At 40.9% G+C, this 24522-nt stretch overlaps 1 protein-coding gene across 3 annotated transcripts in view; it reads right to left on the bottom strand.

The window, feature by feature from the left end:
* The window catches only part of DGKH (diacylglycerol kinase eta), a 223850-nt gene that overhangs the window by 21660 nt on the left and 177668 nt on the right, over positions 1-24522 (bottom strand). For all 3 annotated transcript variants that reach the window (XM_040267184.1, XM_040267185.1, XM_040267186.1), the window contains 7 exons: positions 24050-24163; positions 23434-23568; positions 22394-22557; positions 6736-6841; positions 5658-5750; positions 1885-2004; positions 643-751 (listed from right to left, as the gene is read on the bottom strand). In XM_040267184.1, the coding sequence (XP_040123118.1) occupies positions 643-751; positions 1885-2004; positions 5658-5750; positions 6736-6841; positions 22394-22557; positions 23434-23568; positions 24050-24163 (841 nt within the window). The remainder of the gene's footprint in view (positions 1-642; positions 752-1884; positions 2005-5657; positions 5751-6735; positions 6842-22393; positions 22558-23433; positions 23569-24049; positions 24164-24522) is intronic.

Here is a 24522-nt window from a genome sequence, read left to right as displayed (position 1 = left end):
TGAAAGAATATCCAAGAAAGAGTTTAATCTTTGCTTGAGAATGCAAGTATCACAGTGAATTGTTATTAATGAGCTGAAATGGTGTTCTAAGTCTTTAAAAGAGGAGGAACAGAATATATGACTTGAGGTGGAAAATACACCTGGCAAGTTAAAGGATTAAACGAAAGTTTCTACGGTCCACTTGTCAAAATGAGGTAGATTGTGCATGCTAAAGAAGGAAAACAAATTGTAAGCACTGAAGCGCTGTTGAGCAAGATGAAGAATCATCAAACAGAGGTGCTGGCATTTACACAATGAAGCAGAAGCAAATCAGCAAACTACTTCGTAGTCTTGTGCACTTCATGACGACAGACTCCTGCTCACAATGGGACTTATTTTAGGTGTGCTGTGATTTTTTTTGTATGATGGTAAAGTGAACATAAAATGAAATTCACTATTTAAACCATTTTACAGTGTATGATTCAAGAGCATAAATGCTATTTATAAGTACATTCATAAAAGCTATTTATGAGTATATCCATAACATGGTACCATGATTATCACTCTCTAATCTCAGCTCATTCGCATCCCCTGAATGATATCACGTTAATCCGTTATTTTTTCCAAAACATTATACTTTCCCTTTCCGTGTGGATCACCTACCAGGCTGTGAACTTGTCTTCTGCTTCTGAACCTTCTCCTTTTTGAATTTGGGCACAATACGAAATACCGCGCTTTTGCTATTTCTCTTGGTGCAATCCATGGGGGGCTCCTGTTTGAGTCGATCAAGGAAAGAATTTTCTCAGGATGTTAAGAGAAGAAAAACCCACTCTGACAGCAGAGATAACATAGGAAGAGGTTATACACACAGAACATTGTTGGAGTGATAACTCCCTCCCCAAAAGTTCATGTTGTTGCATACTCCTGAAAATGTACTGACTCCTGCAAGATGACGTGTTCACATAAATGCTTTTTCTCATTTGCTCAAGAAAAGTGCATTCGAAAGGAGAACAGTAGTCTCCCCGACCAGGACAGTAGTGTGGTTCTCCTTTTCGTGGTTTCTGTTACCTGCCGTCAACCTCATTCTGAAAATACTACATGAAAATTCCAGAAATAAACAATCCATACACGTTTTAAGTTGTACACTGCTCTGAGCAGCATGATGAAGTCTTGAGCCATCCTCATCTATCCCATCTGTTAGTCCCTTCATAACCAATCTGAGTTATCTGACCAGGTGTTGTGGTATCACCGTGCTTGTGTTCAAGTCACCTTATCTGACTTAATAATGGTGCCAAAGCACAAAAGTAGTGATGCTGGCAATTCACATATGCTAAAGAGAAGCTGTAAAGTGCTTCCTTTAAGGAAAAGACGAGAGTTCTTAATAAGGGGAAAAAAAATCCTACACTGAGCTGGCTAAGATCTATGGTAAGAATGAATCTTCTGTCTGTGAAACTGTGAAGAAGGGAGAAAAAGTTCATGCTAATTTTGCTGTTACATCTCAGACTGCAAAGGTTACGGCCGCAGTGCATGAGGCTCGCTCAGCCAATAGGGAAGGGGCACAGGAAGGTATTTTGAGAGACGGACCCCATTCACGTCACTTTTGTTACCGTGCATTGTTATAATTGTTCTATTTTATTATTGTTGTTGTTCATGTCTTACTGAGCCTAATTTACAAATTCAACGTTATCCTAGGTATGTGTATATAAGGAAGAACATAGTACATGTAGGGTTTGGTACTGAGGTTCCAGGGGTCCCTTGGGAGTCTTAGAATGTATTTCCTGCAGATAGGGGAGGACGGCTATATTTAAAATGTATTTTCTCCTGAACATTTCTTTTTCAAAAGGTGCGTTCAAATTCTATTGTCACAAAGCATACACATTTATAAACAGGTTGAATTTTACATACCTCATCCTCATTCGGGTGTAAGATGTAATAAAGCCACGGAATCTCTGTTAACTTCTGCAGCTCCACTTCCACGGAATGTAAGGCATTGGATACTCGCTCTTCATGTGGAGATTCCAATTGCTATTTAACAGCAGATGAAAAACCGAGATAAAACAAGCCTCAGAGACCAACCTCAAACCCTCAAACAGAATAAACTATTTCACTGACACTGAACATCCTCACCTCTTGTGAGGCGAGACAGAGTGTTGTTGGTTTTAACACAAAGGAATAGAGAAAAAAAGAACAAATTATTTTATACTGACTTCATTTAAGCAAATTTGCATAGATTTATCCTCACTTCCCAAAGGTGATATAAGCAAGTAGTGTGACTTTAATAATTTCACAGAAAAAACTATTGCTATTGGTGTTTTTTCCCCTATGCAAATCCCTTCTTCCTTCTTATCCTTGCATCCCATCTGCCTTGCTGTAGTAAATAATCTCATCATTTTAACATATTTGTGGCAAAAATCATTTTGATCTACATAGGCTACGGTGTAAACAAATAATGATATTTCAAATTGGTCAAAAACATGTCACATAATAAGAATAGCCTGCCACAATAATCTTCTGGGTAACTAAAATAATAACTTTAGGAGAAAAAAAAGCCTACGGATCTCAGAAAAATTGGTGATAAAAAGCTGTTGTACAAATCAGGAAAAGCTAAATGGCTTGTAAACTGGAAGAAGCTTTGGAAACTTTAAAGAGAATTTAACTGGTCACCTCTTGCCCATTCATTTAAAGCACTTATCATCACCATTTTTTAAAATTTTTTGGCTACACAGGGCAGCATGGGGAACAGTTCCTTGACCAGGGATCAAGCCCCTGCCCCCTGCATTAGGAGCTCGAAGTCTTAACCACTGGACCACCAGGGAAGTCCATAAAGCAGTTATTAAAAGTCACAAATTCAATAAATAAATAAAGGTGAAATCAACACTGCTACAAGCAGAATTGGGAGGCGCTGAATTCTAGCCTTGGCCTTGTTACTAACTATGCCACCAAGGGATGATGAATTGATTTGAGGAGTCTCAGGTTCCTTCTCGGGCTTCCCTGATAGCTCAGTTGATAAAGAATCCGCCTGCAATGCAGGAGACCCTGGTTCAATTCCTAGCTCGGGAAAATCTGCTGGAGAAGGGACAGACTACCCACTCCAGTATTCTTGAGCTTAGAACATGACTACACAATTTCAAGGATCTCTTCCAGCAAATCAAACTTTGATAAATGATGTCAAAATTGTACAGTACCTATATATAGGTTCATGGGGATTGAATTTATTTATTTTGGTCACACTGCAAGGCATGCAAGATCTTAGTTCCCCAAACAGGGATGGAACCCATACCCGCTGCAGGGGAAGCAGAGTCTTAACCACTGGAACACCAGTGCAGTTCTGGTTGACAAGATTTTAAACTGAAAGTTCAGAGAGAATATTATTATTGTTTATTATGGACATTATTTTTTCCCCTCTGTTATTCAAATGCTCTCAAATCCCCTCTGTTATTCAAATTCTAGTATTTCTAGAAGCTAATAAAAATACAGAAATTCTCCGCCATATCATATAACAGTTATCACTTTTATTTTAGTCTAAGTATGTATGTCTTATAAAACTGATAAAATAGTTATTGTATGTGCTATGTGCTAATAAGTTGCTTCAGTTGTGTCCGACTCTTTGTGACCCTATGGACTGCAACCCGCTAGGCTCCTCTGTCCATGGGATTCTCCAGGCAAGGATACTGGAGTGGGTTGCCATGCCCTCCTCCAAGGGATCTTCCTGACCCAGCGATTGAACCTATTTCCCTTATGTCTCCTGCATTGGCTATATTCATTCTATAAGCAAACTAAAGAGTGTAACTTAGCTGCTCTCAAATATGATTGATTTTTTATTTTGATATCAATATTGCCAAACATTTAAAAATCATCCACTGGTAAAGGGGAATTCCCTGATGGTCCGGTGGTGAGGACATATCCTTTCACTGCCGTGGACCAAGGTTTGATCCATAGTCAGGGAACTAAGATTTCACAAGCGGTGCAGTACAGTCAAAAAATAAAAATTTCACTGATGTACATTTTCAAACCAAACATCCATATTTGACTATGACGGAAGAATTAAAAGTGAAGAAGAATCCTTCTATATTAACAAAATATAATTGATTAATATTAACCAAGTAACACTCAATGGGTACTTTCAGTACAGAGAGCTAAAATATAAAATAAGTTATGCTTCTAGTTCTTCTCAATCAGCAATTATCTTAAATATATTTCAAATAACACAAAAAAAATACATGTCCTTCATTCAGTAATCGGTACTGAGGTCATGACTTGCTGGATTTCCTATAGGACTAATTTTAGAAGAGCAGCAAGAAGATTTTGGTTAAAAATAGAAGTGTCAAGAATAAGCAAGATGATTTTCCTATTGGTTTTATCAAAAGATATATCCAAGATTTCTTCCTAAAAGTTTCTATTCACGACCATAGCAGAGGCAGCTACCTCTTGCCCCAAGGAAGTTGCTCTTGAGTTTCCCCTGGAAATGGGTAAAACCAATTGATTCATGCAGCCTTTAAGATTCTCTTCTCAGAGCAAAGGATGCTTCAGTGGCAATATTCTTCTGGACAGCAGCCAAACAGAAATTCCAACCAATCACCTCCAATCACCTCTCTCATTCTTTCACTATGCCAGATACTATGATTTTTATTCTCACTTTTATTTAGATGTATAAATTTTCCCCAGTAAGAGATAAAATTATAGTAAACAGAAATGTTTTAAGATTATCACCTCATCTATCAATTAATGAAAATTGTTACAAAGAATTAAAAAATAGCTCATATATAAGGCTTTCTACATTTACAACAGCATGTGTGAATAACCTAAAATTGAACACTAGGTGGCGAAAAGACCCAACGCTAGAACATTTCCAGGATGAGGGAGGAAAAGCTAACAAGGGAAGGATTCTGGGCAAACTAGACAGAAACATTTACAGAATCCTAGCACTTATGCTTGAGGTCCAAGGACTGTGGTCTGATTCACATTTGGCCTCAACTCGATTTCCAGCACCAATCTTGAGTTAATCCAGGGATAGGTCTAGTTCCTGAAATTTAGTTCTGGACACACCGAGTCTAGAAAGCATCATCTAAGCCAATCTAGAAAACAGTAACAATCATATTTCAAAGGTTAATTTCGGAGACACAGCTCAAGACTTCCTCTACTTTTCTGCATTCATGGCTGAACAAGTCCTTGAAGAAGGTCTTACTCTCTGTAAAGCCCAAGATTCTCAAAGCTGACTGGGGAGAGCAGGATTATATAAAGACATGGTGACAGGGAAGCTCTACTCCTGCTGAGGTTTAGTTGCAAGGTTGTCTCTGACTCCCTGTGACCCCACAGACTGTAACCCCCCAGGCTCCTCTGTCCGTGGGATTCTCCAGGCAAGAATACTGGAGTGGGTTGCCATTTCCTTCTCCAGGGGATGTTTCCCACCCAGGGATCAAACCCAGCTCTCCTGCATTACAGGCAGGTTCTTTCCTGACTGAGCTACGAGGGACCCTCTACTCCTGTTAGCCTGACGCGTACTCCCTGGTACAGCCATATAGTTTCTTGAAAGCAAAAGCGAGGTGAAAAGGAAGCTCTAGAGATGGGGGCCAGAGCCTGCCTGTGCATTAGAATCTGATGAATGCATGCTCCCCAATGAAGGCAAGAACCATACATTTATCATCATTCTGATATTATCCATCATTTCTTTTCCTTACCAAAGGAACCCTGCCCACTAGTAATGATTCTGTTTCATTATATAGGGCCTTCACATTGATGGCTATTTCAGTGGCAGTATCTCTTGTAAGACTCTAGGAAAAAAAAAAACAGAGACATCAAAAACAAGTAGTTCTGTATTAAACTGGGATTCAATCATCAGAGAGTACATTTTATCTTTCTGATTTAAATTCACATTGCAAATATTTCTTAAAATCTGCCAAAATACTCTTGTAACTGCAAAATTTCACACTCACATTTGTTAGCAGGATTACCTCTTCTACGTCTTACAGCACAGAACCAAAAGAATACGCTGACTGTAGTAAACAAACAGAACCACATCTCGGGCACACAAGCATGTATATGCTGGTGACAAAAGACACATATTCCCACAAAAATTAAGTCAAAGAAAATCACGTCTTAAAAGGGGCATTATCTGATCACATTAGTTCTATCCACTGAATTTCACTCTCATTAGTTCCAACCAACCAGACTGATTTTGACTTTCATCTTAAGCATGAACACTTCTTTTTACACTCAGGTAACTTCAACTAAATAACTAAAAGGATAAAAACAATGCCATGTATCACTTGGCAAGTGAATATAACTTCAAGAGTCAGATTCTATTCACCTGTTGTAACTTCAACATTAGAAAACGGACCAAATTTACTGATGCAGTAAAACGAAATGAAGAATTATTTCAGTGGACAACTTCAACACCGAGTGATCAGTTCTAGTTAAACGCATGATACCTAGGTGTGCCCTGTGTGAAGGTGCAGGGGAGAAGGTAAAAAAGAGGAATGGCAGGTACTTAAAAGGACAAGGAGTACAAGGAAGAGGGAAAGGTGCCAAGTGAGTCAAAGTGAAACAGAAAAAAGGTGAAGTGAACTTAAGAGCAGGAGTGGGAAACCAGTGGCAGGAAAGGAAAATCAAGAAAATTTTGGTCATAAGTGAAGGGTAAGCTTTCGGTAGAGACTCATATACTGTTTTCTTTCAAAGCATGTAGCATTTTTAAAGTATCAAGCTGTGTACGTAACACCAAAAAATGTGTGGAATGGGCATTTACCATTAGCTCCTCACCTCTGGGAAGCGTGGGTTGGCTTTGTTCAGGGCATGGGAGCAGGCGTTCACCGCGTGGGCCAGCTCCTGCTCCAAGAGACAGTGGATGGTGGCTGCATCGCAGATCCTGGAGGCAGAAACAAGACCCATGAACACACCACTCTTCCGAGTGCTACTTGAGTTTTCTGAAGTGTAGAAATGGTAGAATGAAACAAGTAAAAAAAAAAAAAAGCATGAAAGGAAAAAATTTTTTAATAACTGCTCAATTATGAATGGTACAGGGTAGATTTACAAAATTCAAACCCTACTGCAACAAAAAATGTGTGTATGTGTTAGGCGCTCAGTCGTGTCTGACTCTTTGTGACCCCATGGACTGAGGCTGCCAGGCTCCTCTGTCCATGGGATTTCCCAGGCAAGAATACTGGAGTGGGGTGCCATGCCCTCCTCCAGGGGATCCCGGATTCGATGCAGGGATCGAATCTGGGTAGCCCACATTGCAGGCAAGATTCTTTACCATCCGAGCCACCAGGAAACAAAAAATATCAACCCCAGAATCTTTTATATAAAAAGTTAGGGGGGGCGGTCCTAAAATGGCAGAGGAATAGGACAGAGAGATCACTTTCTCCCTCACAAATTCATCAAAAGAACATTTCAACGCTGAGTACACTCCACAAAACAACTTCTGAATGCTGGCAGAGGAAATCAGGCATCCAGAAAAGCAGATCATTTTCTTCAAAAACAGGTAGGAAAAAATATAAAAGACGAAAAAAGAGACAAAGGAGGTAGGGAGGGAGCTCCGTCCCAGGAAGGGAGTCCCGTCCCGGGAATGGAGTCTTAAAAAGAGAGAAGTTTCCAAACACCAGGAAACACTCTCGCTGCCGAGTCTGTGGCAAGCCTTGGAAGCACAGAGGGCAACATAACAGGGAAGAAAAATAAATAAATAATTAAACCCAACAGATTACGAGCCCAACGGTAACTCCCCCAGTGGAGAAGCAGCGCAGACGCCTGCATCCACCACTAGCAAGTGGGGGCTGGACAGAGAGGCGCAGGCTGCAGTGCTTTTTAAGAATCGGGTGGAATGCCCTGAGTGTAACCAGAGCGAAGTAACTTGGGCTAGCATACCAGACTGGGGGATAGCTACCACGCGAAAAGCTCTAACATAAGACACCGCCAGGACCACGCACAGAACAAAGGATGGAACAGAAATAGCCGGCTGCAGACCATCCCCCTCCCGGGACAGGCAGCTAGAGTCGTAAGGGCTGGAAGGGGGCAATCACAGCCCCAGAGAGGCATTACCTACCAAACTGCAAGCAGGCTTCTTTGCTAAGACTTCTTGGGGTTCTGGACAGTCACCATCCGCCTGAGAAGGGGAGCCAGCGGTATACCCAGAAAACTGAGCAGCAGGGACGGGAAAGGTGGTAAGTTGCAGCGATCGCGCTCGCCAAACACCTGAGCTACTCGGACCTGGGAAGGGCACAAAATGCAGGCCCAAGCTAATCTGCGCCTCTGAGGGCTACCTGAGAGCCGAGCCTGAGCGGCTTAGACCGGGGAGGTGCATGCAGCCTAGGGCTGGCCTCAGACGGCTCCCGGCGGAGCAACGTAGAGCCTGAGCGGTGTGCGCCGTGTGCAGGGGCATCCCCAGCGTGGCTGAGACACTGCAAGCACACACCAGTGTTATTTGTTTGCAGCATCCCTCCCTCCCCACAGCGCGACTGAACAAGTGAGCCTAAAAAAAAAAAAAGTGTCCACCACCGCCCCCCTTTTGTCAGGGCAGAAATCAGACACTGAAGAAACCAGCAAACAGAAGCAGCTAAACAGAGGGAACTGCCTTGGAAGTGACCCCACACTGCCCACAACACCAGAGAAATTGCCAGAATATATCTTTACTATTTTTTCGATCATTCTCTTTTTTTTTTGTTTGTTTTGTTGATGTTGTTTGGTTGTTTTTTCTTTTTTTTTAAACTTTAAAAAATTTTTAAGTCCCCTATTTCTCCTTTAATTTTAATTTTTATAACCTCCTATTACTTTTCAAAAAAAACACCCTATTTTTAAATGTCGTATATATATATATATATATTTGTGTGTGTGTGGTTGTTGTTGTTTTTTAATAATTCTTCTAACTTTTTTTTTCTTTTCTTCTTCTTTTCTTTAATATTGTATTTTTGAAAATCCAAACTCTACTCTAGATTTTTAATCTTTGCTTTTTGGTATTTGTTGTCAATTTCGTACATTTATAAACCCAATCTTCAGAACCCAATTTTACCTGAGAGCGAGATTACTGGCTTGACCACTCTCCCCTCCTTTGGACTCTCCTTTTTTTCCACCAGGTTGTCTCTGTCTCCTCCCTCCCCCTTCTCTTCTCTACCGAACTCTGTGAATCTCTGTGTGTTCCAGACGATGGAGAACACTTAGGGAACTGGTTACTGGCTGGATCTGTCTCTCTCCTTTTCATTTCCCTCTTTTATCCTCCTGGCCACCTCTGTCTACTTCCTCCCTCTCCTCTTCCCTGTATAACTCCATGAACATCTCTGAGCAGTCTAGACTGAGGAGCACACATAAGGAAGTGACTATTGACTAGCTTGCTCTCTCCTCTTTTGATCTCACCGCATCTCATTCCAGTCACCTCTAACTCCCCCTCCCTCTTCTCTTCTCCATGTAACTCAGTGAACCTCTCTGGGTGTCCCTCAATGTGGAGCAACTTTTCATCTTTAACCTAGATGTTTTATCATCGGTGCTGTATAGCTGGAGAAGTTTTGAGGCTACTGTAAAAATAAAACTGTAAACCAGAAGCAGGAGGCTTAAGTCCAAATCCTGAGAACATCAGGGAACTCCTGAATCCAGGGAACATTAATTGATAGGAGTTCATCAAATGCCTCCATACCTACAATGAAACCATGCACCACCCAAGGACCAACAAATTCCAGAGCAAGACATACCACACAAATTCTCCAGCAACACAGGAACACACCCCTGAGCTTCAATATACAGGCAGCTCAAAGTTACTCCAAAACCACTGACATCTCATAACTCATTACTGGACACTTCATTGCACTCCAGAGAGAAGAAATCCAGCTCCATCCCCTAGAACTCTGACACAAGCTCCCCTAACCAAGAAACCTTGACAAGCCACTGATATAACCCCACCCACAGCGAGGAAACTCCATAATAAAGAGAACTCCACAAATTCCCAGATTACAGAAAGGCCACCGCAAACAGAGCAATATAACCAAGATGAAGAGACAGAGGAATACCCAGCAGGTAAAGGAACAGGAGAAATGCCCACCAAACCAAACAAAAGAGGAAGAGATAGGGAATCTACCTGAGAAGGAATTCTGAATAATGACAGTGAAAATGATCCAAAATCTTGAAATAAAAATGGAATCACAGATAAATAGCCTGGAGACAAGGATTGAGAAGATGCAAGAAAGGTTTAACAAGGACCTAGAAGAAATAAAAAAGAGTCAATATATAATGAATAATGCAATGGATGAGATCAGAAACACTCTGGAGTTAACAAATAGTAGAATAACAGAGGCAGAAGATACAATTAGTGAAATAGAAGATAGAATGGTAGAAATAAATGAATCAGAGAGGAAAAAAGAGAAACGAATTAAAAGAAATGAGGACAATCTCAGAGACCTCCAGGACAATATGAAATGCTCCAACATTCGAATTATAGGAATCCCAGAAGAAGAAGACAAAAAGAAAGACCATGAGAAAATACTTGAGGAGATAATAGTTGAAAACTTCCCAAAATGGGGAAGGAAATAATCACCCAAGTCCAAGAAACCCAGAGAGTTCCAAACAGGATAAACCCAAGACGAAACACTCCAAGACACATATTAATCAAATTAACATAGATCAAATACAAAGAACAAATATTAAAAGCAGCAAGGGAAAAACAACAAAAAACACACAACGGGATTCCCATAAGGATAACTGCAGATCTTTCAATAGAAACTGTTCAGGCCAGGAGGGAATGGCAAGACATACTTAAAGTGATGAAAGAAAATAACCTACAGCCCAGATTACTGTACCCAGCAAGGATCTCATTCAAATATGAAGGAGAAATCAAAAGCTTTACAGACAACCAAAGCTGACAAAATTCAGCACCACCAAACCAGCTCTCCAACAAATGCTCAGTTCAGTTCAGTCGCTCAGTCGTGTCCGACTCTTTGCGACCCCATGAATCGCAGCACGCCAGGCCACCCTGTCCATCACCATCTCCCAGAGTTCACTCAGACTCACATCCATCGAGTCAGTGATGCCATCCAGCCATCTCATCCTCTGTCATCCCCTTCTCCTCCTGCCCCCAATCCCTCCCAGCATCAGTCTTTTCCAATGAGTCAACTCTTCGCATGAGGTGGCCAAAGTACTGGAGCTTCAGCTTTAGCATCATTCCTTCCGAAGAAATCCCAGGCTTGACTCCTTCAGGATGGACTGGTTGGATTTCCTGGCAGTCCAAGGGACTCTCAAGAGTCTTCTCCAACACCATAGTTCAAAAGCATCAATTCTTCGGTGCTCAGCCTTCTTCACAGTCCAACTCTCACATCCATACCTGACCACAGGAAAAACCACAGCCTTGACTAGACGGACCTTAGTCGGCAAAGTAATGTCTCTGCTTTTGAATATGCTATCCAGGTTGGTCATAACTTTTCTTCCAAGGAGTAAGCGTCTTTAATTTCATGGCTGCAGTCACCATCTGCAGTGATTTTGGAGCACCCCAAAATAAAGTCTGACACTGTTTCCACTGTTTCCCTATCTATTTGCCATGAAGTGATGGGACCAGATGCCATGATCTTCGTTTTCTGAATGTTGAGCTTTAAGCCAACTTTTTCACTCTCCTCTTTCACTTTCATCAAGGCTTTTTAGCTCCTCTTCACTTTCTGCCATAAGGGTGGTGTCATCTGCATATCTGAGGTTATTGATATTTCTCCCGGCAATCTTGATTTCAGCTTGTGTTTCTTCCAGTCCAGCGTTTCTCATGATGTACTCTGCATAGAAGTTAAATAAGCAGGGTAACAATATACAGCCTTGACGTACTCCTTTTCCTATTTGGAACCAGTCTGTTGTTCCATGTCCAGTTCTAACTGTTGTTCCTGACCTGCATCCAGATTTCTCAAGAGGCAGGTTAGGTGATCTGGTATTCTCATTTCTTTCAGAATTTTCCATAGTTTATTGTGATCCACACAGTCAAAGGCTTTGGCATAGTCAATAAAGCAGAAATAGATGTTTTTCTGGAACTCTTTTGCTTTTTCCATGATCCAGCAGATGTTGGCAATTTGATCTCTGGTTCCTCTGCCTTTTCTAAAACCAGCTTGAACATCTGGAAGTTCACGGTTCACATATTGCTGTAGCCTGGCTTGGAGAATTTTGAGCATTACTTTACTAGCATGTGACATGAGTGCGACTGTGCGGTAGTTTGAGCATTCTTTGGCATTGCCTTCCTTTGGAATTGGAATGAAAACTGACCTTTTCCAGTCCTGTGGCCAATGCTGAGTTTTCCAAACTTGCTGGCATATTGAGTGCAGCACTTTCACAGCATCATCTTTCAGGATTTGAAACAGCTCAACTGGAATTCCATCACCTCCACTAGCTTTGCTCGTAGTGATGCTTTCTAAGGCCCACTTGACTTCACATTCCAAGATGTCTGGCTCTAGATTAGTGATCACATCATCATGATTATCTTGGTCGTGAAGATCTTTTTTGTACAGTTCTTCCGTGTATTCTTGCCACCTCTTCTTAATATCTTCTGCTTCTGTTAGGTCCACACCATTTCTGTCCTTTATCGAGCCCATCTTTGCATGAAATGTTCCCTTGATATCTCTAATTTTCTTGAAGAGACCTCTAGTCTTTCCCATTCTGTTGTTTTCCTCTATTTCTTTGCATTGATAGCTGAAGAAGGCTTTCTTATCTCTTCTTGCTATTCTTTGGAACTCTGCATTCAGATGCTTATATCTTTCCGTTTCTCCTTTGCTTTACGCCTCTCTTCTTTTCACAGCTATTTGTGAGGCCTCCCCAGACAGCCATTTTGCTTTTTTGCATTTCTTTTCCATGGGGATGGTCTTGATCCCTGTCTCCTGTACAATGTCACGAACCTCAGTCCATAGTTCATCAGGCACTCTATCTATCAGATCTAGGCCCTTAAATCTATTTCTCATTTCACTGTATAATCATAAGGGATTTGATTTAGGTCATACCTGAATTGTCTAGTGGTTTTCCCTACTTTCTTCAATTTAAGTCTGAATTTGGTAATAAGGAGTTCATGATCTGAGCCACAGTCAGCTCCTGGTCTTGTTTTTGTTGACTGTATAGAGCTTCTCCATCTTTGGCTGCAAAGAATATCATCAATCTGATTTCGGTGTTGACCATCTGGTGATGTCCATGTGTAGAGTCTTCTCTTGTGTTGTTGGAAGAAGGTGTTTGCTATGACCAGTGCATTTTCTTGGCAAAACTCTGTTAGTCTTTGCCCTGCTTCATTCCACATTCCAAGGCCAAATTTGCCTGTTACTCCAGGTGTTTCTTGACTTCCTTCTTTTGCATTCCAGTCCCCTATAATGAAAAGGACATCATTTTTTGAGTGTTACTTCTAAAAGGTCTTGTAGGTCTTCATAAAACCGTTAAACTTCAGTTTCTTCAGCATTACTGGTTGGGGCATAGACTTGGATAACTGTGATATTGAATGGTTTGCCTTGGAGATGAACAGAGATCATTCTGTCGTTTTTGAGACTGCATCCAAGTACTGCATTTCGGACTCTTTTGTTGACCATGATGGCTACTCCATTTCTTCTGAGGGATTCCTGCCCGCAGTAGTAGATATAATGGTCATCTGAGTTAAATTCACTCATTCCAGCCCATTTTAGTTCGCTGATTCCTAGAATGTCGACGTTCACCCTTGCCATCTGTTGTTTGGCCACTTCCAATTTGCCTTGATTCATGGACCTGACATTCCAGGTTCCTATGCAATATTGCTCTTTACAGCATCGGATCTTGCTTCCATCACCAGTCACATCCATAGCTGGGTATTGTTTTTGCTTTGGCTCCATCCCTTCATTCTTTCTGGAGTTATTTCTCCACTCATCTCCAGTAGCATATTGGGCACCTAATGACCTGGGGAGTTCCTCTTTTGGTATCCTATCATTTTGCCTTTTCCTACTGTTCATGGGGTTCTCAAGGCAAGAATGCTGAAGGGGCTTGCCATTCCCTTCTCCAGTGGACCACATTCTGGACAGGACACACAAAAAGGGGCGTATAAACCCGAACCCAAAACAATAAAGTAAATGGCAACGGGATCATACTTATCAATAATTACCTTAAACGTAAATGGGTTGAATGCCCCAACCAAAAGACAAAAACTGGCTGAATGGATACAAAAACAAGACCCCTATATATGCTGCCTACAAGAGACCCACCTCAAAACAAGGGACACATACAGACTGAAAGTGAAGGGCTGGAAAAAAATATTCCATGCGAATAGAGACCAAAAGAAAGCAGGAGTAGCAATACTCCTATCCAATAAAATAGACTTTAAAACAAAGGCTGTGAAAGAGACAAAGAAGGCCACTATATAATGATCAAAGGATCAATCCAAGAAGAAGATATAACAATTATAAATATATATGCACCTAACATAGGAGCACCACAATATGTAAGACAAATGCTAACAAGTATGAAAGGGGAAATTAACAATAACACAGTAATAGCAGGAGACTTTAATACCCCACTCACACCTATGGACAGATCAACTAAACAGAAAATTAACAAAGAAACGCAAACTTTAAATGATACGATAGACCAGTTACATCTAATTGGTATCTATAGGACATTTCACCCCAAAACAATGAATTTCACCTTTTTCTCAAGTGCTCACGGAACCTTCTCCAGGATAGATCACATCCTGGGCCATAAATCTAACCTTGACAAATTCAAAAAAATTGAAATCATTCCAAGCATCTTTTCTGACCATAACACATTAAGATTATATCTCAATTACAGGAGAAAAACTATTAAAAATTCCAACATATGGAGGATAAACAACACGCTTCTGAATAACCAACAAATCACAGAAGAAATCAAAATATGCATAGAAATGAACGAAAATGAAAACACAACAACCCAAAACCTGTGGGACACTATAAAAGCAGTGCTAAGAGGAAAGTTCATAGTAATACAGGCATACCTCAAGAAACAAGAAAAAAGTCAAATAAATAACCTAACTCTACACCTAAGAGTCGGACACGACTGAGTGACTTCACTTTCACTTTTCACTTTCACACCTAGAGCAACTAGAAAAGGAAGAAATGGAGAACCCCAGAGTTAGTAGAAGGAAAGAAATCTTAAAAATTAGGGCAGAAATAAATGCAAAAGAAACAAAAGAGACCATAGTAAAAATCAATAAAACCAAAAGCTGGTTCTTTGAAAGGATAAATAAAATTGACACACCATTAGCCAGACTCATCAAGAAACAAAGGGAGAAAACTCAAACCAATAACATTAGAAATGAAAATGGAGAGATCACAACAGACAACACAGAAATACAAAGGATAAGAGACTACTATCAGCAATTATATGCCAATAAAATGGACAACGTGGAAGAAATGGACAAATTCTTAGAAATGTACAACTTTCCAAAACTGAACCAGGAAGAAATAGAAAATCTTAATAGACCCATCACAAGCACGGAAATTGAAACTGTAATCAGAAATCTTCCAGCAAACAAAAGCCCAGGTCCAGACGGCTTCACAGCTGAATTCTACCAAAAATTTAGAGAAGAGCTAACACCTATCCTACCCAAACTCTTCCAGAAAATTGCAGAGGAAGGTAAACTTCCAAACTCATTCTATGAGGCCACCATCACCCTAATACCAAAACCTGACAAAGATGCCGCAAAAAAAGAAAACTACAGGCCAATATCACTGATGAACACAGATGCAAAAATCGTTAACAAAATTCTAGCAATCATAATCCAACAACACATTAAAAAGATCATACACCATGACCAAGTGGGCTTTATCCCAGGGATGCAAGGATTCTTCAATATCTGCAAATCAATCCATGTAATTCACCATATTAACAAATTGAAAAATAAAAGCCATATGATTATCTCAATAGAAGCAGAGAAGGCTTTTGACAAAATTCAACATCCATTTACGATAAAAACTCTCCAGAAAGCAGGAATACAAGGAACATACCTCAACATAATAAAAGCTATATATGACAAACCCACAGCAAACATTATCCTCAATGGTGAGAAACTGAAAGCATTTCCCCTAAAGTCAGGAACAAGACAAGGGTGCCCACCTTCACTGCTACTATTCAACATAGTTCTGGAGGTTTTGGCCATAGCAATCAGAGCAGAAAAAGAAATAAAAAGAATCCAAATTGGAAAAGAAGAAGTAAAACTCTCACTGCAGATGATATGATCCTCTACATAGAAAATCCTAAAGACTCCACCAGAAAATTACTAGAGCTAATCAGTGAATATAGTAAAGCTGCAGGATATAAAATCAACACACAGAAATCCCTTGCATTCCTATACACTAATAATGAGAAAGCAGAAAAAGAAATTAAGGAAAAAATTCCATTCACCATTGCAACGAAAAGAATAAAATACTTAGGAATATATCTACCTAAAGAAACTAAAGACCTATATATAGAAAACTATAAAACACTGGTGAAAGAAATCAAAGAGGACACTAATAGATGGAGAAATATACCATGTTCATGGATTGGAAGAATCAATATAGTGAAAATGAGTATACTACCCAAAGCAATCTACAGATTCAATGCAATCCCGTTCAAGCTACCTGCAGTATTTTTCACAGAGCTAGAACAAATAATTTCACAATTTGTATGGAAATACAAAAAACCTCGAATAGCCAAAGCAATATTGAGAAAGAAGAATGGAACTGGAGGAATCAACCTGCCTGACTTCAGGCTCTACTACAAAGCCACAGTCATCAAGACAGTATGGTACTGGCACAAAGACAGAAATATAGATCAATGGAACAAAACAGAAAGCCCAGAGATAAATCCACACACCTATGGACACCTTATCTTTGACAAAGGAGGCAAGGATATACAATGGATTAAAGACAATCTCTTTAACAAGTGGTGCTGGGAAAACTGGTCAACCACTTGTAAAAGAATGAAATTAGAACACTTTCTGACACCATACACAAAAATAAACTCAAAATGGATTAAAGATATAAATGTAACACCAGAAACTATAAAACTCCTAGAGGAGAACATAGGCAAAACACTCTCCGACATAAATCACAGCAGGATCCTCTATGATCCACCTCCCAGAATACTGGAAATAAAAGCAAAAATAAACAAATGGGATCTAATTAAACTTAAAAGCTTCTGCACAACAAAGGAAACTATAAGCAAGGTGAAAAGACAGCCTTCAGAATGGGAGAAAATAATAGCAAATGAAGCAACTGACAAACAACTAATCTCAAAAGTATACAAGCAACTTATGTAGCTCAATTCCAGAAAAATAAATGACCCAATCAAAAAATGGGCCAAAGAACTAAACAGACATTTCTCCAAAGAAGACATACAGATGGCTAACAAACTCATGAAAAGATGCTCAACATCACTCATTATCAGAGAAATGCAAATCAAAACCACAATGAGATACCACTTCACACCAGTCAGAATGGCAGCAATCCAAAAGTCTACAAGCAATAAATGCTGGAGAGGGTGTGGAGAGAAGGGAACCCTCCTACACTGTTGGTGGGAGTGCAAACTAGTACAGCCACTATGTAGAATAGTGTGCAGATTCCTTAAAAAATTGCAAATAGAACTGCCATACAACCCAGCAATCCCACTGCTGGGCATACACACCAAGGAAACCAGAATTGAAAGAGACACATGTACTCCAATGTTCATCGCAGCACTGTTTATAATAGTCAGGACATGGAAACAACCTAGATGTCCATCAGCAGATGAATGGATAAGAAAGCTGTGGTACATATACACAATGGAGTATTACTCAGCCATTAAAAGGAATACATTTGAATCAGTTCTAATGAGGTGGATGAAACTGGAGCCTATTATACAGAGTGAAGTAAGCCAGAAAGAAAAACACCAATACAGTATACTAACACATATATATGGAATTTAGAAAGATGGTAATGATAACCCTGTATGTGAGACAGCAAAAGAGACACAGATGTATAGAACGGACTTTTGGACTCTGTGGGAGAGGGCGAGGGTGGGATGATTTGGGAGAATGGCGCTGAAACATGTATACTATCATGTAAGAAATGAATCACCAGTCTATGTTCGATACAGGATACAGGATGCTTGGGGCTGGTGCACGGGGAAGATCCAGAGAGATGATATGGGGTGGGAGGTGGGAGGAGGGTTCAGGATTGGGAACTCATGTACAGCCATGGCGGATTCATGTCAATGTATGGCAAAACCAATACAGTATTGTAAAGCAAAATAAAGTAAAAATTAAAATTAAAAAAATAAAAATAAAAAATAAACACCCACTAAGAAACTAGTGGAAAACAAACAAATAAAAATAAAAAATAAAAAGTTAGGCCTATGGACTCTCCGGGTGGTTAAGAATCTGCCTGCCAATGCAGATCAAACACAGGTTTTATCCCTGGTCTGGGAAGATTCCTCATGCCTTGGGGCAATCAATCAAGCCCAAGCGCCACAACTACTGAAGCCCAGGCACCCGAGAGAAGCCACCACAACGAGACGCCTACACGCTGCAACAAAGAGGAACCCCTGCTCACTGCAACTAGAGAGTCTGTGGGCAGCAACAAGCACCCAGTGCAGCCAAAAATAAATTAATTAAATTGAAAAAATGTTAGGCCTAGCATCAGAGATATGCATACTGAGGTGCTACTTGGAAGCACAAGATATAGTAACACTTCATTTTGCGTTATCACTGGAAAGTTGAGAGGGGTCCCAAATGTAGAGTGTAGACACATGTTAAATTCACTGAAACTTCGACCAGGCACAGTTACAACAGCTTCAGTCAGTTCAGTCCAGTTGCTTAGTCGTGTCTGACTCTTTGCGACTCCATGAACCACAGCACGCCAGGCCTCCCTGTCCATCACCAACTCCCGGAGTTTACCCAAACTCATGTCCATCGAGTCAGTGATGCTATCCAGCCATCTCATCCTCTGTCGTCCCCTTTTCCTCCCACCTTCAATCTTTCCCAGTATCAGGGTCTTTTCAAATGAGTCAGCTCTTTGTATTAGGAGGCCAAAGTACTGGAGTAGGGGAAAACATTGCCACATATATCATCATGCTAAGTGCTTTATATGCACTATCTAATTTAATGTTCACAACGTAACAGGTAGTTGCGGTTTTTCTCCACTTTGCAGATGATGACATAGGAGGCTCAGAGAGCATTAGTATGTACACAAAACTAATCAGTGATACAGCCTGGATTTTACTCTATGTCTATCCAACACCAAAGCCTGTTGTGCCGCAGTTCTTTGGAATCTAGACCTTCAAGAACAGTCCTAGAAGGACAGGATCTAGAAAGGCAGGGCAATAAGGTCAAAGAGAAAAAGGAGAAATTCTACTGACTGCTAGAAAATGAGCAAGGTGTGCAATAAACAAGAAGGTACGTCTATTCTAATCCTTTTGCTTCTGACATCTTCAAGCAGAATGATCTTCAATCCAGAAAGGGAAGAACAAAGGAAGAGACAGAAGTCCTCCGTGGCTGAATCACGAACAAAGGAGAAGAATTTCATTCTTAAGGATCCATGGCTGAATCATGAGCAAAGGAGAAGAATTTAATTCTTAAGGATCATATGATTGATATCCAAGACACAAAGGAACTTGCAAACACCACCTAAGCATTCTTATCAATAACCTTGAAATCATGAAGAAGAGGAAGAGGAAGAACAGAGATGAGTAAATGTTATTCTAATTTTCAAGGCAAAAGAAAGTACTCAACATCAAGAGAACATTTCCAGCTGCTAACTGAATTTCCTACTAGGTGCGGGCTTCCCTGGTGGCTCAGATGGTAAAGAATCTGCTGCAGTGCAGGAGACCTGGGTTTGATCCCTGAGTCAGGAAGATCCCCTGGAGAAGGGAATGGCCACCCACTCCAGTATTCTTACCTGGAGAATTCCATGGACAGAGGAGCAGCAGAGGCTGCAGTCCACGGGGTCACAGAGAGCTGGACCCAACTATGAGACCAACTTTCACTTTTCTGCTTCTTCAAATGAATACACATTCGGAAAATTGATGAGTGAGCCTGATTTCTTGGCTGATAGGGAATCATGTCCCCATCTTTATTTTTTTTGGATAAGGATATTTGGTTGGTTGACAGGATGATAATGTAGGAAGAACATTGTGGTTTCAAGGGAGCATGCTTTAGTTTCAGGAAAACTAAGGAACCTCCATACTGCTCTCCATAATGTATTAATTAGCTGGATTGTATTAATTATTTTACAATATATATGTACATCAAACCATCACACTGCATACCTTAAATATACAGTATAGAATTTTTATTTGTCCATTGTACCTCACTAAAGCCAGGAAAAAAGAAAAAAAAAAACACAAAAAAATCTGTAAATTGAAGTCAACAGAAGATGTTCACATTATCTAAGATGTATTTACCTTAAAACTACTATGTCTGTGGATAAGAAGCTGAGATGCACAATAATGCAGTTACGTGGATTTAGCTGGCTAAATATTAATTTTCCCTTATCTTTTTCCTAAGCTACTCAGTATCTTACAGTTATCATCCTTTATTCTAAAATGTTAAATATTGGTCTCCAGCAGTAGGGAGTGTGTTATCTTTTTTCATATCTCTAACATCTAGCACACTCTGGGCATCTAACACATATTTAAAGAGGAAAATAAGAAATGAGTGAGAGAAAGCAGGCAGAGAGGGTGGGGAGGGGAAAGGAAGCAAGTTAGCTCCTTGGACTCCTAAGCTTTGCTTTCCTTTTCTGTTTCAGCGTTTTGATCAGTGACCAGGTGAAGGTGTGGGAAGACTTTAACAGCAATCATGCACAGAACACCGAATATGCCAGACCTGCTGTGCCAACGGAGCTTTCCATGGCGAGTCTCACTTAACCTTCACAGTGACCTGGTCAGGCAGCTCTTACCCACATTGGGTAGATGTGATTTGGGTGAGGAGGTGAGAAGATGCATGCCTGTGGTCCCGCCTCATCTTTGAAGTTTAGTCCTGGTCATAGTGATTTTATCTGCTTTATGTTCACAGAACTTTTTCTTTTCTTTAATCTTCTCTTTCTGTCTCCTAAAATTAATTTCTGTGGTCTGGCAAAGTCTGTGATGTATCTACTGGAAACAGATTTTTGGACTGTTTCCACCCATCCCCACCCCCTGACTCTTCTTGGGAGCAGGGTTAATATTTCCTTCTATATCCTATAAACATTTAATAATTACAAAGCACCATATAAGTGAGTAATGTAGTATAAAGAGGGCTTCCTGGGTGGCTCAGGGGTAACGAATCCGCCTGCCAATGCAGGAGACACAAGAGACCTGGGTTCGATCCCTGGGTGAGACATGCAGAAGGGCATGGCAACCCACTCCAGTATTCCTGCCTGGAGAATTTCATGGACAGAGAACCTTGGTGGGCTACAGTCTGTGGGGGTCACAACGAGTCGGACATGACTGGGTGACTGGGCACACATGCACTGTAAAGACTGTATGTAAAGTGGGGAAATAATAACAAAAGGGTTATACATATGTAATATATATACATAATACATACATATATGTTTTATATGCGTTAAGTTGCTTCAGTCGTGTCCAACTCTTGTAACCCCATGGACTGTAGCCCGCCAGGCCCCTCTGTCCACGAGTTCTCCAGGCAAGAATACTGGAGTGGGTTGCCATTCCTTTCTCCAGGGGATCTTCCCAACCCAGGAATTGAACCCACATCTTTTATATCTCCTGCCTTGGCAGGCGGGTTCTTTACCACTAGCACCATCTATAAAATAGGGCTTTCCAGGTGGCTCAGTGGTCAAGAATCCAACTGCCACACAGGAGACGCAGGAGACACAGGTTTGATCCCTGGGTGGGGTAGATCCCCTGGAGAAGAAAATGGCAACCCATGGCAGTATCCGTGCCAGAAAAATCCCACGGCCTGAGGAGCCTGGAGGGCTACAGTCCATGGGGTCGCAAAGAGTCGGACAGGATGGAAGCGACTGAGCACATATATAACAAAAAATATATACAATAACAAGAGTGTACACTGTGCAAGCTCTCCCTCGTGTTTCAGGAAGTCTGAGACCCAGCCTGTCCTGGTGTCGGAGTGGACTGATGAAGGAAAACAGGGATTTCGGAGGCACAAGTGAAGTGAAAGTGAAAGTCGCTCAGTCGTGTCCGACTCTTCGCGACCTCATGGACTGTAGCCTTGTAGCCTATCAGGCTCCTCCGTCCATGGGATTTTCCAGGCAAGAGCGCTGGAGTGGATTGCCCTTGCTTTCTCCAGGGAATCTTCCCGACCCAGCGATCGAACCCGGGTCTCCCGCACCGCAGGCAGACACTACCGTCTGAGTCACCAGGGAAGTTTCTGAGGCACAAGGGAGATAGCAAATGGAGAACAGAGGCGTCCCTTCCAGAGACCTGGAACCACCACAGAGATGGATTAAAACTACGGAAAGCAGAACGGGCCACGCCCGGCGTTCTCGCAGCCGCGAAGCTCGCGGGGCTCGGGTACCTGGTGATGAGCTCCTCGGCCGCCTGCGAGCACAGCTGCATCTGAGACACTTCCTCCGTGGCCAGGTCCGCCGCGTGCTGGATGTACAAGTGCGTTCGGAGAACTGGCTTTCCAGAATCGCACTTCTGCTTGTCTTCCCAAGACTTCAGGGTGCTTTCAAAGGCCTGTTTAAAATCAATAAGGCAATGACCTGTGCGCTTAGAGCTAAACACACAAATAAATGTGTGTTTAGATAGTACACGAATGGCTTTAAAACTACTATTACTTTTTTCCTAACACTTCCTGAAATATATTGCAAGGACGAAGAAGATATCTTAAAGTTTTCTCATATATTACAACAAATAAAAAGTAATGTAATTGATGATCATTATATCAGAAAGTTTTTAAAAAGCTTCAACTTATGCTTCAATATTTACTACTGTATGAATAACAAACAGGATGGATGTTGTAGTCTTATTTGTTATGGGTGTGACCTTAATTAAGAATACATATTCTGGTAAGGTAAAACTGTAAAGACAGAAAAAGATGGGGGTGCCAGGGGTTGGAAAAAGGGAGGGAGGGATGTGAGGAGGAGGACAGGAATACTTAGGGCAGTGAAACTATTGGGCATGAATCTGTAATGGTGGACACAAATGATTATACACTTGTCAAAACCTATAGAATGGATAACACAAAGTATTACTTCAGTGAATAATAATGGATCAATAGTGGTTCATCAGCTGTAATAAATGTATCACGCTAAAGCAAGATATTAAGGGGAACAATATAGGGAAATATAATAGGCGAATTCATGTGTTTGTCAGGGAGGTGAGGACGTATGTGGGACCAGAGACAGTTTCTGCTCAATTTTTCTCTAAACCTAAAAAGAGAAACCATTTTCAGAACTAAATAAATATTTTTTTCATATTTTTAAACCAGAATAATCTAAATGTCAGACTTTAAAGAAAATTTAAATCTTTTCCCTGGGCTTCTGTTTTTCATGACAATTTACTTTTTACAGGTTGAACAGACTCTAGAAGAACTTATTTTTGGTTACGTACCCTGTCCCTGGTGAGCATCTGAGCTCTGTTCTTGTGCACGATCTTGATAATCCCTGGAGGCTGAACCCATGCTTCTCCATCCACCTGCACTGGGACTCCCTCGTCACCAAAGATAGTGATCTTTACTGTACGGCACTGAAATAAAGCGAGTTATCTGAGAGTACAACTCATCTGACACTCAATCTGGTTGTATTCAAAGTTGACTCTTAGTCCATTCTGTGGAATGGGATGTTATGCTTTTCTATGTAGGATGACACAGTAACAACTGGAATAACAAGAAAGCCCATTGTTTTATAGATGAATATACAGGGTACAAGTCATTGGAATAGCTTTTCAACAGCCCAAGTGGTGAGGGCTTCTCAGCTGGCATTAGTGGTAAAGAACCCGTCTGCCAATGCAGAAGATTTATGAGACACAGGTCCGATCCCTGGGTCAGGAAGATCCCCTGGCGCAGGGCATGGCAACCCACTCCAGTATTTGGGCCTGGAGAATTCCATGGAGAAAGGAGGCTGGCGGGCTACAGTCTATAGTGTTGCACAGAGTCAGACACAACTGAATCACCTTAGCACGCACATGCACACAAGTAGTGAAGTCAGGTTTGAGTAGGGAAACTAACCTGGGCGATTCGATGGTGCTGCAGTTTAATGACCCTTGAAACAGCCATTTGCACGCTGTCAAATATTGCAACGACTTCTAGGATCTTGTCATCAAATGATGGCGCAGCAAATATCTGAAAGAAAAACCACATTACATTTTCACTAATATAGTTAAGGTTTAAATGAAGTGGACCACCAAGCAATGTAAACCCTGCAACATATATATTTTTTAAAATATATAAAAATAAGAAGCAGAAAAGTAAGCAAATATTATCAGTAATATGATACTTCAAGGACAAAATTAATCACTGAAGAGAGCTTAAAATAAACATAATAAAGGTTTGAAAACCCATAGAGATAATACTCATGCCCCTCTTATAAAGCAATCTTGACAGGAATAAACTAATATATTTCCAAATAATTCATCTTGGTATATGTGTGTGTGTGTGTGTGTGTGTGTGTGCATGCGCTGTGCTCAGTCATGTCTGACTCT

This window comes from Oryx dammah, unplaced genomic scaffold, assembly GCF_014754425.2.
Source record: "Oryx dammah isolate SB20612 unplaced genomic scaffold, SCBI_Odam_1.1 HiC_scaffold_24, whole genome shotgun sequence".
Classification (NCBI taxonomy): Eukaryota; Metazoa; Chordata; class Mammalia; order Artiodactyla; family Bovidae; genus Oryx; species Oryx dammah.
This window is presented reverse-complemented; position numbering and strand designations above follow the sequence as displayed.